This window comes from Rutidosis leptorrhynchoides, chromosome 6, assembly GCF_046630445.1.
Source record: "Rutidosis leptorrhynchoides isolate AG116_Rl617_1_P2 chromosome 6, CSIRO_AGI_Rlap_v1, whole genome shotgun sequence".
In the NCBI taxonomy this organism is placed as follows: Eukaryota; Viridiplantae; Streptophyta; class Magnoliopsida; order Asterales; family Asteraceae; genus Rutidosis; species Rutidosis leptorrhynchoides.
In genome coordinates, this window is record NC_092338.1 from 151639260 (window position 1) to 151654681 (window position 15422).

The following is a 15422-nucleotide window of genomic DNA, read 5'->3' on the forward strand; positions in this document are numbered from 1 at the left end:
AGTTGAAGAGCCTATTGCTATACTCGATGAGAAGGTAAAAATGTTGCGTAACAAAGAGGTGAGGACCTTTAAGGTCCAATGGCGTCGTAGTAAAGGTTCTGAGTTTACTTGGGAGCCCGAAGAATTCGTGTTGGTTTACCTTCCCTCGTGTCATGCGGCATGGATCGCGAGGACGCGCTCCGATTTAAGTGGGGGAGAGTTGTAACACCCCGTTTTCCCGTTCGTGTTTAAAGGTACAACCTTAATTATTAGCACGCTTAAAACTTATTCGTTATGTGATTAAATGAGCTACGGTTTTAGTTGTCATATAAGTGTATATGTGTGTGTGTGTGTGTGTATATATATATATATATATATATATATATATATATTTGAATGCGTGCGTGTACGTGTTTATGTATGTGTCGCGATGGTGTTGAGTCGTGTGAGACTTAAGAGCGAAGCTTAGACGTGCATAGGAATAGTGAACGAGTTGTGCTAGTTGTATGAACCTTCGTTTTATGATTTGTTGTCGAAGTGACCAGGAACAGCCCAATGCCGCGACGCGACAAACAAAGTAAATCCAGATCAGAACTTGAGTTAAGAAGGGTCATTTTTCCTTCTTTATGTCGCGCCGCGACAAAGGAGCCGCGTCGTGGCGTCTCTGTAGTTCTGACTCCGAATTCTACTCAAATTAAATAGGGTTTAGGGGCAATTTGGTCTTTTTACATGTAGATCTGTTTGGAGCTTTTAATATCAACCACTTGTTCTCCATTTCTTATTTCTTTTCCATTTTTTTCACATTTTCCTCTCAAATCCTAAAACCCACTTAGATTAAACTCAAGATTTAAAGGTGAAGTTTTGTGAATCAATCCTAGAAGCAAGAATTAAAGTTGCTCTTCTTGTTATTAGCTACAAGAGGATAGTTTTAGTAAGTCTCAACTCTAAGTTTTGAGTTTCATTTAGTTTAAGCTAGGGTTTGGTTCATATGGAACTTGTGTGACCCATTTGAGGGTTAAATGGGTGGATTTTGGGTTGGATTGTTGAAAGGAAACCCTAAGTAGCTATTATCTAGGGTTTGGTCTTGTGATTTGAGGTTGTAAGTGCTAAATGATGTTGTTAGTCATTAATGCACTTTTAAAAGGATGAAAGAGTTGTTATTGTGTAAGTTTGACTTGATTTGTGAGTCAAAGAGTCAAAAGAGCACTAGTTCACCTAATCGGGTGAAATGGTTATGAAGTACACCAAGTTTATGTTAGTTGATGTTATTAAACCCTAATCACTAGCTTTTAGTGATTTATGACGAGGCATGGCCATTAATGGGCGGTTTTAGTGTAGTTGAGTCATTTAATGCAAACGGGTCATTAAATGCTCAAGGGTTAGTGGTTGGCATTTAATTTAGCTAGATTGTATGTTAATAAATGCATAATGTATTAGGTATATTACATTGAAGGGTTGCAAGCTCGGTTAGCTTTCACAAGGGACTTGAGGTGAGTGGAATATCTATATATGAATGTATATGATTTATGTGCCGTATTGATGGTGTCACATAGCCGTTTTGTGACCATAGTTGCGAGATGTAGCTGTTTTTGTCTACGCATGTTATTTATGCACATAGCCGTGTTTGTGCATATAGTGGCGAGTAATAGCCGTGTTTTACTCCCACGTTGTTATCCGTGTTATTTGTGCACATAGCCGTGTTTGTGTACAAGATTGTGAGTAATAGCCGTGTTTTACTCACATGTTGATCAAGTGATGCCATAGTCATTTTTGGGAACACTTGGGGGTGATGCCATAGCCGTTTTTGGAACACCTCGGGGGTTAGTATACCATAGCCGGGTTTGGGAGCTAACGGTTGTTATGAACATCGATGACTTGTTTCGCAAAGTCATTCCCCTTGCGAAGGATTTTGGTTAACCATGGTTTATAGTTGGTGATGCTAGCATTTGATTTATGATTATGATATTTATGTTATTAATGTGGCTAGTTGTACGGTTTGACGATACTAGCTTATTTATCATCGTGGATGCGTGTGGGTAAGTCTTATATGCATGTATATATTTATTCTACTCACTAAGCTTTGCTTACCCCTCTCGTTGTTTATCTTTTTAGATGCAGGCACGGACAAGGGCAAGGGGGTCGTTGGGCACTAGGTGTCCCTTGTTGTTGTTATGTTGGAGCTTTTGGAAGTTGGCCTAGTTTTGGGTAGCTTAGTCCCAAACCATGCTCGGAACGTCGTTTGGTTTATAAACTATCATTTGTAATGGGTCAAACTTGTACTAAACTTTATTCGTGGCCCTCGTGCCTATTGTAAACAATTAATTGTTGTGCGTTTTAAATAGAACTCGTGAAATGGGTTACATATTTAATTGGCGTGTAATTGTGTTGTATAAAAAAAAAAAATTTATCGTATAGATTACTGTTTTGGTTGTTACAATATATATATATATATATATATATATACATATATATATAACTATATGATGACATATATATAGATATATATAGTTAACATGATATTATGATAAGTAAACATATCATTAAGTATATTAACAATGAACTACATATGTAAAAGCAAGACTACTAACTTAATGATTTTGAAACGAGACATATATGTAACGATTATCGTTGTAACGACATTTAATGTATATATATCATATTAAGAGATATTCATACATCATATTATCATGATAATATAATAATTTAAAATCTCATTTGATATTATAAACATTGGGTTAACAACATTCAACAAGATCGTTAACGTAAAGGTTTCAAAACAACACTTACATGTAACGACTAACGATGACTTAACGACTCAGTTAAAATGTATATACATGTAGTGTTTTAATATGTATTCATACACTTTTGAAAGACTTCAAGACACTTATCAAAATACTTCTACTTAACAAAAATGCTTACAATTACATCCTCGTTCAGTTTCATCAACAATTCTACTCGTATGCACCCGTATTCATACTCGTACAATACACAGCTTTTAGATGTATGTACTATTGGTATATACACTCCAATGATCAGCTCTTAGCAGCCCATGTGAGTCACCTAACATATGTGGGAACCATCATTTGTCAACTAGCATGAAATATCTCATAAAATTACAAAAATATGAGTAATCATTCATGACTTATTTACATGAAAATAAAATTACATATCCTTTATATCTAATCCATACACCAACGACCAAAAATACCTACAAACACTTTCATTCTTCAATTCTCTTCATCTAATTGATCTCTCTCAAGTTCTATCTTCAAGTTCTAAGTGTTCTTCATAAATTCTACAAGTTCTAGTTTCATAAAATCAAGAATAATTCCAAGTTTGCTAGCTTACTTCCAATCTTGTAGAGTGATCATCCAACCTCAAGAAATCTTTCTTATTTACAGTAAGATATCTTTCTAATACAAATATAACTATAACAATCTTATTTCGAGTGGAAATCTTACTTGAACTTGTTTTTCGTGTCATGATTCTGCTTCAAGAACTTTCAAGCCATCCAAGGATCCTTTGAAGCTAGATCCATTTTTCTCATTTCCAGTAGCTTTATCCAGAAAACTTGAGGTAGTAATGATGTTCATAACATCAATCGATTCATACATATAAAGCTATCTTATTCGAAGGTTTAAACTTATAATCACTAGAACATAGTTTAGTTAATTCTAAACTTGTTCGCAAACAAAAGTTAATCCTTCTAACTTGACTTTTAAAATCAACTAAACACATGTTCTATATCTATATGATATGCTAACTTAATGATTTAAAACCTGTTCGTCACCAACATCTGGTTCCATTGCGATGATCGACTCCAAATAATGTCTTTACAATGAGCAAATGCACAGCGGAAGATTTCTTTCATACCTGAGAATAAACATGCTTTCAAGTGTCAACCAAAAGGTTGGTGAGTTCATAAGTTTATCGTAAACAATAAAATTCATCATTTTGATAGACCACAAGATTTAAATCCTGCATGGTACAAATGGGCCCGAATCCTATACCCACCTGTAATGTACATGCGATATCTTTTAACGTTATTAATTCATTTTTTAAGTTATGTAAATACTGCATTCAAGAAACTTATTTTTGATGTAATAATATTGGATACCTTCTTTACAGCAAAATTTAATTGGTTTAGTAATGAGTTTTAGTTAGTAAACTTGGATTTAAACTTTGCATGTGGATAAGTGGGAATTGAGAAGTATTCCTGGCCAACATTTTTTTAAAAAAGGGGACATTACCCACTTGATTTATTAAAAGTCTTATAAGGTGATAAAGATAAAGGACATATTAAATAATAATGATGTTGATTAGGATCAAGATGATGAAACCGATATCCCTTTTGTTTTGATTACAACTGTGTCGTGACTTTCTCTAAATTAGAAACCCTTCATATTTTCTTTCATGGCTGTGGTAAGTTGGCCAAGCTGTATCGTCAAGCAACTATTTCTTAAACATGCATATTAAACCAAAATTTGATTAGTTGGGCCGTGTTATGTTTTTTTTTTTCTGTGGGCCGAAGAGTTTATATTACTTGGGCTGTGAACCTTAATGCCATTTGTTGGGATGTGACCCAATAGTGATGATATGAGATGATTAATGGTAATGATGAATCTGTGAGGGAATTGATGAGAGGGTGATGCCGTATGATGGTGTTAAAGACAATGATGAACGTGATCTTGATAGATGATCGTATAGAGTAATGTTAGATGTATGATGATGATGGGAAAATAAAAGAGATACAAGATGATTATGATCATAATGATTAATGATGATGTACGAAATGAGTAAGTTAAATGGTGATGAGAATCACGATTAGGATTTATGATTATGGGTTCATGATGATGATGATGAAGGTGTTAATTGGTTTTTGTTTTAAGAATGATGAAGAGGAAATAATTAGGTATCTAGAATATATGATCTCTTACGGGTATTGAAACAGAAACTTGGAAATTTAATCTTGGGCCTTCCTATTAATGTGTTAAAAAGGCTAATAAAAATTGTTTGGGCTTGTAATCTTTTGTTGGGCCGCCGGTTATTAGTTGGGCCGAGATAACATGGGCTTATGTTATGGGGTGTTAATATGAAATAGATAAATTTAAGTTGGATAGTAAATCACAAAAACGAGTTAGATCAGTTGGTGGGTGTTGTGTTGGTTAAACGTGAGGTTCCAGGTTCGAGCCTGGCCTGGGTTATTTTTTTTTTTTTAGAAAAAGAGGAAAAGCAGAAGAAACAGCCAGATATCTTTGTAATATACTTTAGTCTGTGAATTAAAAGAGAAAAACAATAAGCAGACCATTGGTTTAGGAGTGTTGTTGGGTTAGTGTGAGGTCGCGGGTTCGAGTCCTGTTGTGGGCAATTCTTTTTAGCAAAGCTTTCAAAAGGGTATACACTTTTATACTTTCATTTTCATCATCATCATCATCATTATTATTATTATTATTATTATTATTATTATTATTATTATTATTATTATTATTATTATTATTATTATTATTATATTATTATTATTATTATTATTATTATTATTATTATTATTTAAGAAATATTAGATACATAAAAATATATTTGGTACATAATATATTAGTATTACATAAAATTATAAAATAAACGTATTAACACTAATTATATAAATATTTAAATATAACAAATTATTGATTTTCAACATAATACTAATCACATATATATATAGAACTATCTAAATATTAATTATTTTAAATGAATATACAAACTAAAAATATAAGATATATAATTTAAGATATATATATATAAATTTGTTCGACTACAATTATGTGTGTTAATATATACATAAATGTTATAGGTTCGTGAATCCGAGGCCAACCCTGCATTGTTCAGTTGTTCAATGTCATTATATGTATTTTTACTATAAAATACAGTATGGTGAGTTCATTTACTCCCTTTTTACTCATTACATTTTTGGGCTGAGAATACATGCAAATGCTTTATTAACTGTTTTATAATATTTATATGCGTGAGTTCATTTGATTCCCTTTTACTCTTTTCATTTTTGGAACTGAGAATACATGCGCTACTTTTACAACTGCTTTATTAAATGCTTTTGAAATATATTTTGAACTGCGAATGCATGAAATGCCTTTATAAATGTTTGACGAGATAGACACAAGCAAAACATTCCTCGAATGAATTATGTGGACGTGATAATTGCCACCATTGAATTATGTGGACGTGATAATTGCCACCAATTGATATGAATATTTTTCCCCTATGCTTGGTAACCTAAGAATTAGAATTCGGGTATGGCCCTAATTCACGCGAATCCTAAAGGTAGCTACCGGGTCTGACACCCCCACCCAGAATGTTCACTAGACGGAAGAGCTAGTGAGCGTGGTGTTTAGTACTTCGAGGTTTATATGATTATTATACAGACGAGATGTTCTGTTTTGGAGATATTATTATGCGCATTATATGTTAAGGTCGGTTACCAAGCCAAGAATTGAAAGCTATGAAAGCTATGAACGAAAAATGAATGTTATGTATCGAGAGGATGATTTTTATACACAGGTTATGTGTATTAGTTTTTGTGCACGAGATATGTGTACGGTTACAAAGAATTGTTGAAAAATGATTTCGTACACGAGATATGTGTACTGTATTTAAAAGATATCGCATGTACATTACATGTGGGTATAGGATTCGGGCCCATTTGTACCATGCAGGATTTAAATTTGTGGTCTATCAAAATGATGAATTTTTACTGTTTACAATAAACTTATGAACTCACCAACCTTTTGGTTGACACTTTTAAAACATGTTTATTCTCAGTTCTGAAAGAAATCTTTCGCTGTGCATTTACTCATTTTAGAGACATTACATGGAGTCGTTCAAGGCATATAGAGGCCCGTTCATCGCGATGGTACCATATGTTATTGTATTCGTTCGGAAGATTTTGGACGGGGTATGACATGTGATAATATATATATATATATATATATATATATATATATATATATATATATATATATATATATATATATATATATATATATATTGTAACAACTAAACCCGTAATCTATACGATAAAATTATTTGCATATGTATTTTTACTAATATGCACATTATAATTATAAACCACTAAAAAAGTTTTTAATGTATTGTTGCAAATGACTTTTCACCGCAAAATGTGGGTAATTTCTACTACCGAAACAATGTTGAAGTTTGTGAGCGAAATCATTTTTTGCATCAACGCGCGAGCTATTATATTCACTCGTTATAATTATATTATAATTATAATAATAATAAAATTCAAATAACAACAACAACAACAATAATAATAATTAATAATAATAATAATAATAATAATAATAATAATAATGCTTAATATTATTATTATTACTCAGATTATTATTATTATTACTCTCTCCGTCCCATTACAAGTGTTTATTTACTTTTTGCATAGTGTTGTAGGAAATATTACTAACTTCATTCTTCACTACTCAAAAATCTTTTGTCTCCAGAATAACCTATTTTCATTGGGGAGTGATATATACACAACTCTTTTTTGTTATGTACACAATCAACATGCTTTACAGTGTTGTACAATACAATACCGTAAAAAATGTTGGTTGTGTATATAACAAAAAAATAGTTGTGTACATCTTATCATCCCTTTTCATTAGTCGAAACACAAAATGGATACATTTCAAAAATGGAACTAATTATTAAAGTTATAAACATGACAAGCAAGTGACCAAACACAATAACATTTTTATGGTAGAAGAATAAGACACGTATTCGACTCAAGTTAAATTCTCAACTTTTTATTGGTTGATGCAGATTACAAGTACTCGTACCAGAGGTACCGTTAGTTAACGCCGTTACTTTGTCATCTTCGTTAAAAATTTATACGGACATCGTAATAAACGTCGTTATTGTGCTGTCAACTCCACCAAAAGCTTCAACGACAACCATTCATCACCCCACTCAAAATTCCCTTTTCTGTTTATCGAATCAATTCCCCAAATTCATAAATCATTTTTAAATTCCTCTCAAATTGATTCGTTTATCAAATTCGAAAATTCTATCAGTTATTAACTGATTTATCATCATCATCATCCGATTCAATTGCCTAAATTTTCAACCGTCAACTCAAATTACTCACCCTAGATCTTCAAAATGTCTGAAATTGAAGCTGATAATGTGTTTTCATATCTATCAGATGACGTTGTTCTTAACATATTCCTTAAATTAGTTGATGATCCACGTAACTGGTCACGTCTCGCTTGCGTTTGCACTAAATTCTCGTGTTTAATCCGAACGATTTGCTGGAAAAACAAATGTTTTCAATCGATTCCGTCTGTCGTCTCCGATTTACTTCCGGCGAACGCTACCATCAATTCTCCGGTATCTCCGCCCGGCGGATGGTCGTCGATGCACAAGCTCGCCGTCTGCTGCCCTGGCCTCCTTCACTCCGGTGTACTCCTCGAAAATTCAGATTTCGGATTGGAACGTGATTTAGGTCCGGATGAAAATTATCAGGAAAATAAATTATTTAAGTTAGGTAATACTCAATCAGATTTAAATCCTTCGTGCTCTAGCACTGTTGCTGTTAATACGTCTGATTGTTTGTGGTCGTTGTATGATGATTTATATTTAGATACAGTTTATAACGAAAATGATGCTAATAAATCTCATCATCAAGCTGAGGTTATTGATGAAGATATCAAAACTGAAAATGATGATGATAATGATAATGATAATGCTAATAATGATAATGATGATGTTCCTGTTGTTACGACATCTTGCGGTTTAGGCGTTCATAAGAAGAGAAAGGTTTGTAGGTCGTTAACGGCTCATTTAGCGTCTGAAGGGTGGCATTTTAGCCGAGAGCAAGGGAATAAGTTGTTAGCAAGTAGGTTTAGAGGTGATTGTTTATACATTTGTGACTGGCCTGGTTGTGTGCACACAGAAGAGAAGCGGAATTATATGTTGTTTAGAGGTGTTTTTAAGAATTTTAAAAAGTCTAGGGTTTGGAGGACGATTAATGATGGTAATCGAAGTAAGATTGATTTGAATTGTGCGTTTTGTCCGAGTAATGATGTTTGGGATTTGCATTCGGCGTTTTGTTTGAGGCCTGCTTATGGGTTTCATGATGATGGGGAGCCAGTTGTTCGAGCTTATGTTTGTGAGAATGGGCATGTTTCTGGTGCGTGGACTGATTGGCCTTTGTATACTTGAAGAAGTTGGCGTTTTGATCGTGACCTATTGTTATTGCTTTCTTGCACTTGATTACTAGTAAGTAGATTGTTTTTCTGATTGGCCTTTGTATACTTGAAGAACATGGAGGCTTGATTGTGAGCTTTTGTTATTGCTTTCTTGCACTTGATTACCAGTAAGTAGATTGTTTTTCTGTGTTGTAAGGAATGTTTATGTTTATTTCACTTGCTTTATGTATCCGAATGTAATGCAACATATGATTAATTTATAACTCATCAAGATTAGTATGTTTTCTACCAGAAGAGTTAATAAGAGGTTTCTTAAGGAAAACATTTTTTGATATTTGGGTTAATTTTAATGATACAAAGGTTATCATTTGTTGGTTCACAGTTTTCAGATGGTGAAGATGAGTTATAGTGAAATCACTAGGCTTGTTTATATGGCTTATAGTTCTCACTAGTGGTAGAATTGATGATGAATGGTCACTTGGTCTTGTTTTACCTATAAGACATCTTCATCTTGTGGGTTCTATTTATTTGGTGTTGAAGGAACAAGACCTTAACAAAGTAATGAAACCTTTAGCTTATAAAGGAAATATAATTTTCACCTCTATCAACCTAGTATTTAAGGTAAAAGAGGTGACAGTTATAGATAAACGCAAAAGTGATGCAATCCCAACTACATGAGGGTACTTAAGCTTAAGGGGTTCTCCTAACCATTATACATGTCTTTTGGGCTAGGCTCTTACTTTGGGTTTAGGTTCCTATCATTTGGTGCTTTCATTGAGAGGTCGCGTTTTCGGAGGGGGCGACCTAGGAGAGGGCTACCGGGAATATCTAGAGTGGGCACCACGCGTAGCGGAAGAGGCGACCTAGAAAAGGGCTACCTAGCGGAAAAAGTCTAGAGTGAAAGCCATCTAGAGTGGGCTAACGAGCACCCAACGGGCCAACGTGCGCTGTGGGAGGGGCGACCTAGCAAAAATAAAAGAAAAACCGAGTGAGCGCTACCTAGAGTGGGCCAACGAGCACCCAACGGGCCAACGAGGACGTCGACACTTGATGGGGTGTGCAATGATACAATCCCACATTGGTCATGTAGGAAACTACATGAGGGTACTTAAGCTTAAGGGGTTCTCCTAACCATTAGACATGTATTTTGGGCTAGGCTCTTCCTTTGGGTTTAGGATACAAGCCGGGATGTACACGACTACAGGGTTTGTCATACACAACATAAAATAGTGACTAGTGAGATCATTATAAGCAAATTGATTACCATTAAACGTAGTCATGAAAAACATGTATCAAAAGGTCTCACGATATCGTGGTTAACCTTGAGGAAGGGTTCAAGTCTTTTTTTTTTTTTTTTTTTTTTACGAGGAACCCCCTTAGCGACGAGCCATAATGGCTCCCCTCTAGTTGGTAAACCCCGGGTTAACGGCAAGCCAGACCTCCACCGCTACCATGCAAAGCATCCTCTAGTCAATCAGTCACTAAATGGAGCTCGCCCCAAGGTATTCTGTTGTGTATGACAAACCCTGTACTCGTGTACATCCCGGCTTGTATCCTAAACCCAGGCTACACTTGGTTTGGCAACAAGAAATATCATAATTTACTTTTCCTTTAATTTACTTTTAATTGATTTTAATTTATATAAAGAAAGATTTTTGAATCAGATTTAATTGATCTGTAATAATGTATGTGCGAAACTCATTTTCAATCTTAATCTCATCACATGGGATTCTTTGGTATGTCCCAGTGCTGTTGTTATCAAGCTTAACTGACAAACCAAACCCAAGTTTAATTATAAACCTAACCATCAAAAGGATAATGTTAATTTGCACCACTACTGTCATTGTCCATAAGGACCATAACTTGATACTGATAAACCCATCTTAAGCTACTTGACCGAACGTCTAAACTATTGTCGGGAAAAAGCCAGAATAGTTTATTAATACAAACCATTTCTCAACAAAAAATGAGTTTAAAGCCACCACAACGATGCATTAGCGAAAACGACATCCACATTTAATTATACTTGTGTGTTGATGCTAAACTATCGTACCTAAAACATCCATCGGTTAAACGAAAACGACATCCACATTTAATTATATGCTTCTATCAGTTTATCAAGATGTTGATGCTAAGGAACCATTCCAAGATGGTAACATTTTGAATCTAATAAATCTACGACAATGCGTTAAATTGAACATCTGTATAATGCACAATTGTGATTAATCTAACAAATTCATTGGTGGAAATATAAATGTCCTTTCAAGATAGTAATATCCTTATAAGATGTCTCATGTTCAAACTCTACTAGCTGCAAATTTCTTGAAATGACCAAGAAAGTGGTCAATAACGATCATGTGATAATTGATTAGACTGCGTACATTTGAATAATAATTACTTGTTGATTCTAAATAGCACTAAGAAAATATTATCGGTCTACTCGTTTATTAGTGGTAGACAATGATTTGTCGTAAAAAAAAAAAAAAAATTCTAAAGCATACCTACTTTCGTGTCGGACATTCAAGTTAGTATCTATGACTGTCGTATTATTTCTTTAGGTGTAAATAAGTAGTGTAATTGACCAACTTCAGTTTTTCTCCTTGAGTTTCATTCGCGATGACTCTGAACTGCTGACAAAGCAAAAGTAGTTACTCTAGGACTAATCGGCTTGCAAAGTGAATCGAATACTCACGTTATACCCAAAGAAAATTGATAACCAAATTTTTTTTATCACAAAATGTATCTTTTTCACCTTTCAAATCATAACGACATAAAACATGTTTTTTGTATGGTTGCAACACTACATTTTTTCTCATCTAATTCTCACCATCAGCGGCAGAACTTGAATTCGGATACAGGTGAGGCGGGTGTAAAATTTTTTTTAAATCTTTCATATTTAGCAGGGACGAACACTAAAAAAACCCTTATTTTTTAGTAAATTTTTTTTTTTAGTGTAAAAATTTTTGTTCCGTAAAATCCAGGGTGGACGGATACCCACATTGAGTTACTATATGTTCCGCCTGTGCTCACCATATAGAGAAGGGGTTTTCTTATCATTTAAACATCACGACACAAAAAAGAAATCTCTCTTTAACATTCAAAAATACCTAAATTTCCTAATTGATAAAAACAACAATGTGATAAACCGTGCGTCGCTGTGCGTAAGAAGGTTTTCGTTGTACATAACTATATGTTTCTAATTAAAATATTTTACCGTTAATGGATTTAACGTAACAAAAAAAAAACAATAATTCATTGCACAAACCACATATTTTAATCTTCAACAATTAAACTAATTAAAAGTCACATAATTTGAATATTTTTGTTAATAAATAGTAAAATGCCGACAAAGAGATACAAAAAAATAGTAAACAAAGAACAAAAAAAATACGGAGTAGTATACTTCCTCCTAACGTGTGTGCAAGTGACATATGATCGTGACATATGATCGCGAAGGTGATTAAGTCTCCTGTGAGTGATGTCAATACTACCATTAAAAGATTATATTATAATCTATCTATATCTATATCTCTACCTTTTACAAAGCGTAAAGCTTAAATCTGACATGTCAGTCCGAAAATCACCCACAACCTCTAAACACACGTGTTAATTCGAGATTAAAATTTAATTAATCCCCAAAATTCTGACAAAATGACAAGTGTCACTTTGCTATTGGCCTCACACCATAATCAACTTCTATCTATCCGTAATTCTTCTTAAACTGCCTTCTTCACCCACCGCCCCCTCTCTCTCTTCTAATATCTCACACACTCAACATTTTCTCCGGCGAATATGGCCGAAACCTGAAGTAATCGACCTCGCCACTACATCTAATTTATTCGTTACAATTTTACGCATCTATTGGTATAAATTTTATATACTATCTCAGGTTTGCAGCGATTTAGAGTTTACTACGGGTTTCTTATTGAAGATGGATTGAAGATTTTTTCAGAATAATCATAAGGTGTTATGGAATGAGTATGAATGATTACTTCGATGTCATTGATTATTTGAATTTCGTTTATTTTCCAACAATCATATAATTCATCGTCATTGATTATCCACCCATTTTTTTACAGCCACATCCCTTTCTCTTCTTACTTCACACCTTAATCTTCACATATTATTTAAGTTGTTAATTAACAAATCAATCAAATTACATCTCTTTTTGTATCCATGTTACTGTTTTTCATTCAAACTGTTGTAATACAGTTATTGTGTTTAATATTGCGCTGAATTCACTAAAAATTTTCTATGGGTGGATAATCATGAAATAGGAAATAGGGAATTTATATGTAGTCAAGGTGTTTGGTGAAATGTCCCAATGAAATATTTTTGCAAATATGGCATATGTAGCTCGGTCTTATGCTGGAACTGTTAATTTGGTATTGTAGTTGGGAGTACAGCTGCACAAAAGAGAAAGCAAAATGCAGTTTCAGTGGGTAAAGAAAGACGACAAGCATTGTTTCGAACCAAACGCTTATGTAGAGTGAGTTACCACTGATATGGATGTTCTTGATGATTGATAATGACATGATGATTAAAGAAGATCAAACATCTAAAGAAGTTGAAGAACTGAAGACTGCAATTGCGTTCGTAAGTCAGTTCGTTATTATTTGTGAAGTAATTCTATTGAGTGCGTCTATGATGTATACACCAAAGTTCTATTTAGTGTACAATATCAAAATCATGTGTGTTTTTTTAGGATTGCTTATTTTTGAGAAATAAGCACTTTGAAGTAGGTTACTACCTGGTTGATTAATGCAGATAAGGACTATGGAATATGCAAACCCAAACACCTCCTAAATTGATACTTATGTTCATGATCGATGTACTCATAAGTAGATTAATGATTAAGTAGCTGCCTAATATTTTAGCTTACTACTGCCAATCTATATATGTAACTGTTCTGTGACAACCCGGAAATTTTTGACTAAATTTAAACTTTATCTTTAAATGATTTAACGTTTCCGACACGATAAGCAAAGTCTATGAAGTTGAATCTCAAAATTTTAGAACTGTTTCATATATACAATTACCTTTGACTACTCTCGACGATTCATGAACAATTATATGTATGTATATATATATATATACAAGTAAAAACGACTTTCCTACAGTAAAACACTATTTGCTACAGTAAAAATGACTTTGCTATAGTAAAACACTATTTGCTACAGTGAAACCGTATTTTGCTACAGTGCTACAGTGAACACACTATTTGCCACAGTAAAACACTATTTGCTACAGTAAATACTATTTGATGTCGACGAACTAGCAAACAAAAACGGATAAGGCGGCCATGCGATCGCATGGCAAAAACACTGAAAACTCAAGCGATCGCATGAGGTACTGTAGCAGGCCACATACTATAAAAGCTCGATCTGGTCTCCAGTTTCTTTCCCAATTTATTCCTCCGTATTATTATTATTATTATTATTATTATTATTATTATTATTATTATTAAGATTAATATTATTATTATTAATCTTATTATAATATTATTATTAGTAGTATATATATACATAAAATACTACGACGAGGTTATGAGCGTGTCACCTTCAAAATGGGTTTTTGAGCGGGATAGAGCTAAGAAAATTATGGGTTATTGCCAAGGAGGTTATGAGTAATGTTCAAGGGTATATTTGTGAATCAAATCTAGTGTTTATCATCTCTGTGGCATCTACGTACTTTCCTACAATATTGAATCTCAATATTGATACGTAAGCACTCATATTTTATCTTTTATACATTAATTGTGTATCCATGTCTAGTGCACGAGTATATATATTTATATATGCATATATGCTAAATTTCGTCATTAAACAGTTTATAATGAATCACGAATTAAATACATATATTACTGGTAAAAGGTATATGATATACATGTTTTTGGAAAGCTGGCGAAAAATCAATAACTTTTCATTTGGATATCGAATAAATTCGATGAACGGATTAAAAGATATGATCAACTGAATTATGATTGACGTTAATTGAAATTGCTTTTGAATCTGCAATTAAGATTTAAACAACTTGTTTATGAGATTGATAAATTGGATTTTTGAATATTACCAACTGAGTAAATGAATCCTTATATAAGGTACGTCTCGTTTTGTAAACAACTGTCAAAATTGACTTTTTGAAACGACTTTGGATAACTTTTGTATGTCGATCTCGAGCATTAGGATTGTGATACACTATGACCTGACCTAGCTTGATAGACATTTATTG

General features: G+C 33.4%; 1 protein-coding gene and 1 long non-coding RNA gene across 2 annotated transcripts; both read left to right on the forward strand.

Annotated features, from left to right (window-relative positions):
* Positions 1 to 7828: 7828 nt before the first annotated feature.
* Positions 7829 to 9842, forward strand: LOC139852717 (phytochrome A-associated F-box protein-like). Its single transcript, XM_071842045.1, has one exon. The coding sequence runs from the start codon at positions 8143 to 8145 to the stop codon at positions 9202 to 9204; it is 1062 nt and encodes a 353-aa protein (XP_071698146.1). The 5' UTR covers positions 7829 to 8142; the 3' UTR covers positions 9205 to 9842.
* A 3063-nt stretch (positions 9843 to 12905) lies between these two features.
* LOC139855481 (uncharacterized) lies at positions 12906 to 14019 on the forward strand. Its single transcript, XR_011761460.1, has 3 exons — positions 12906 to 12999; positions 13081 to 13155; positions 13586 to 14019. It is a non-coding gene; the product is annotated as an uncharacterized lncRNA (long non-coding RNA).
* The last annotated feature ends 1403 nt before the right edge of the window (positions 14020 to 15422 follow it).

What these genes read in the sequence shown, in the direction of transcription:
- LOC139852717 (XM_071842045.1), top strand. Translation starts at nt 8,143, where the DNA reads ATGTCTGAAATTGAAGCTGATAATGTGTTTTCATATCTATCAGATGAC.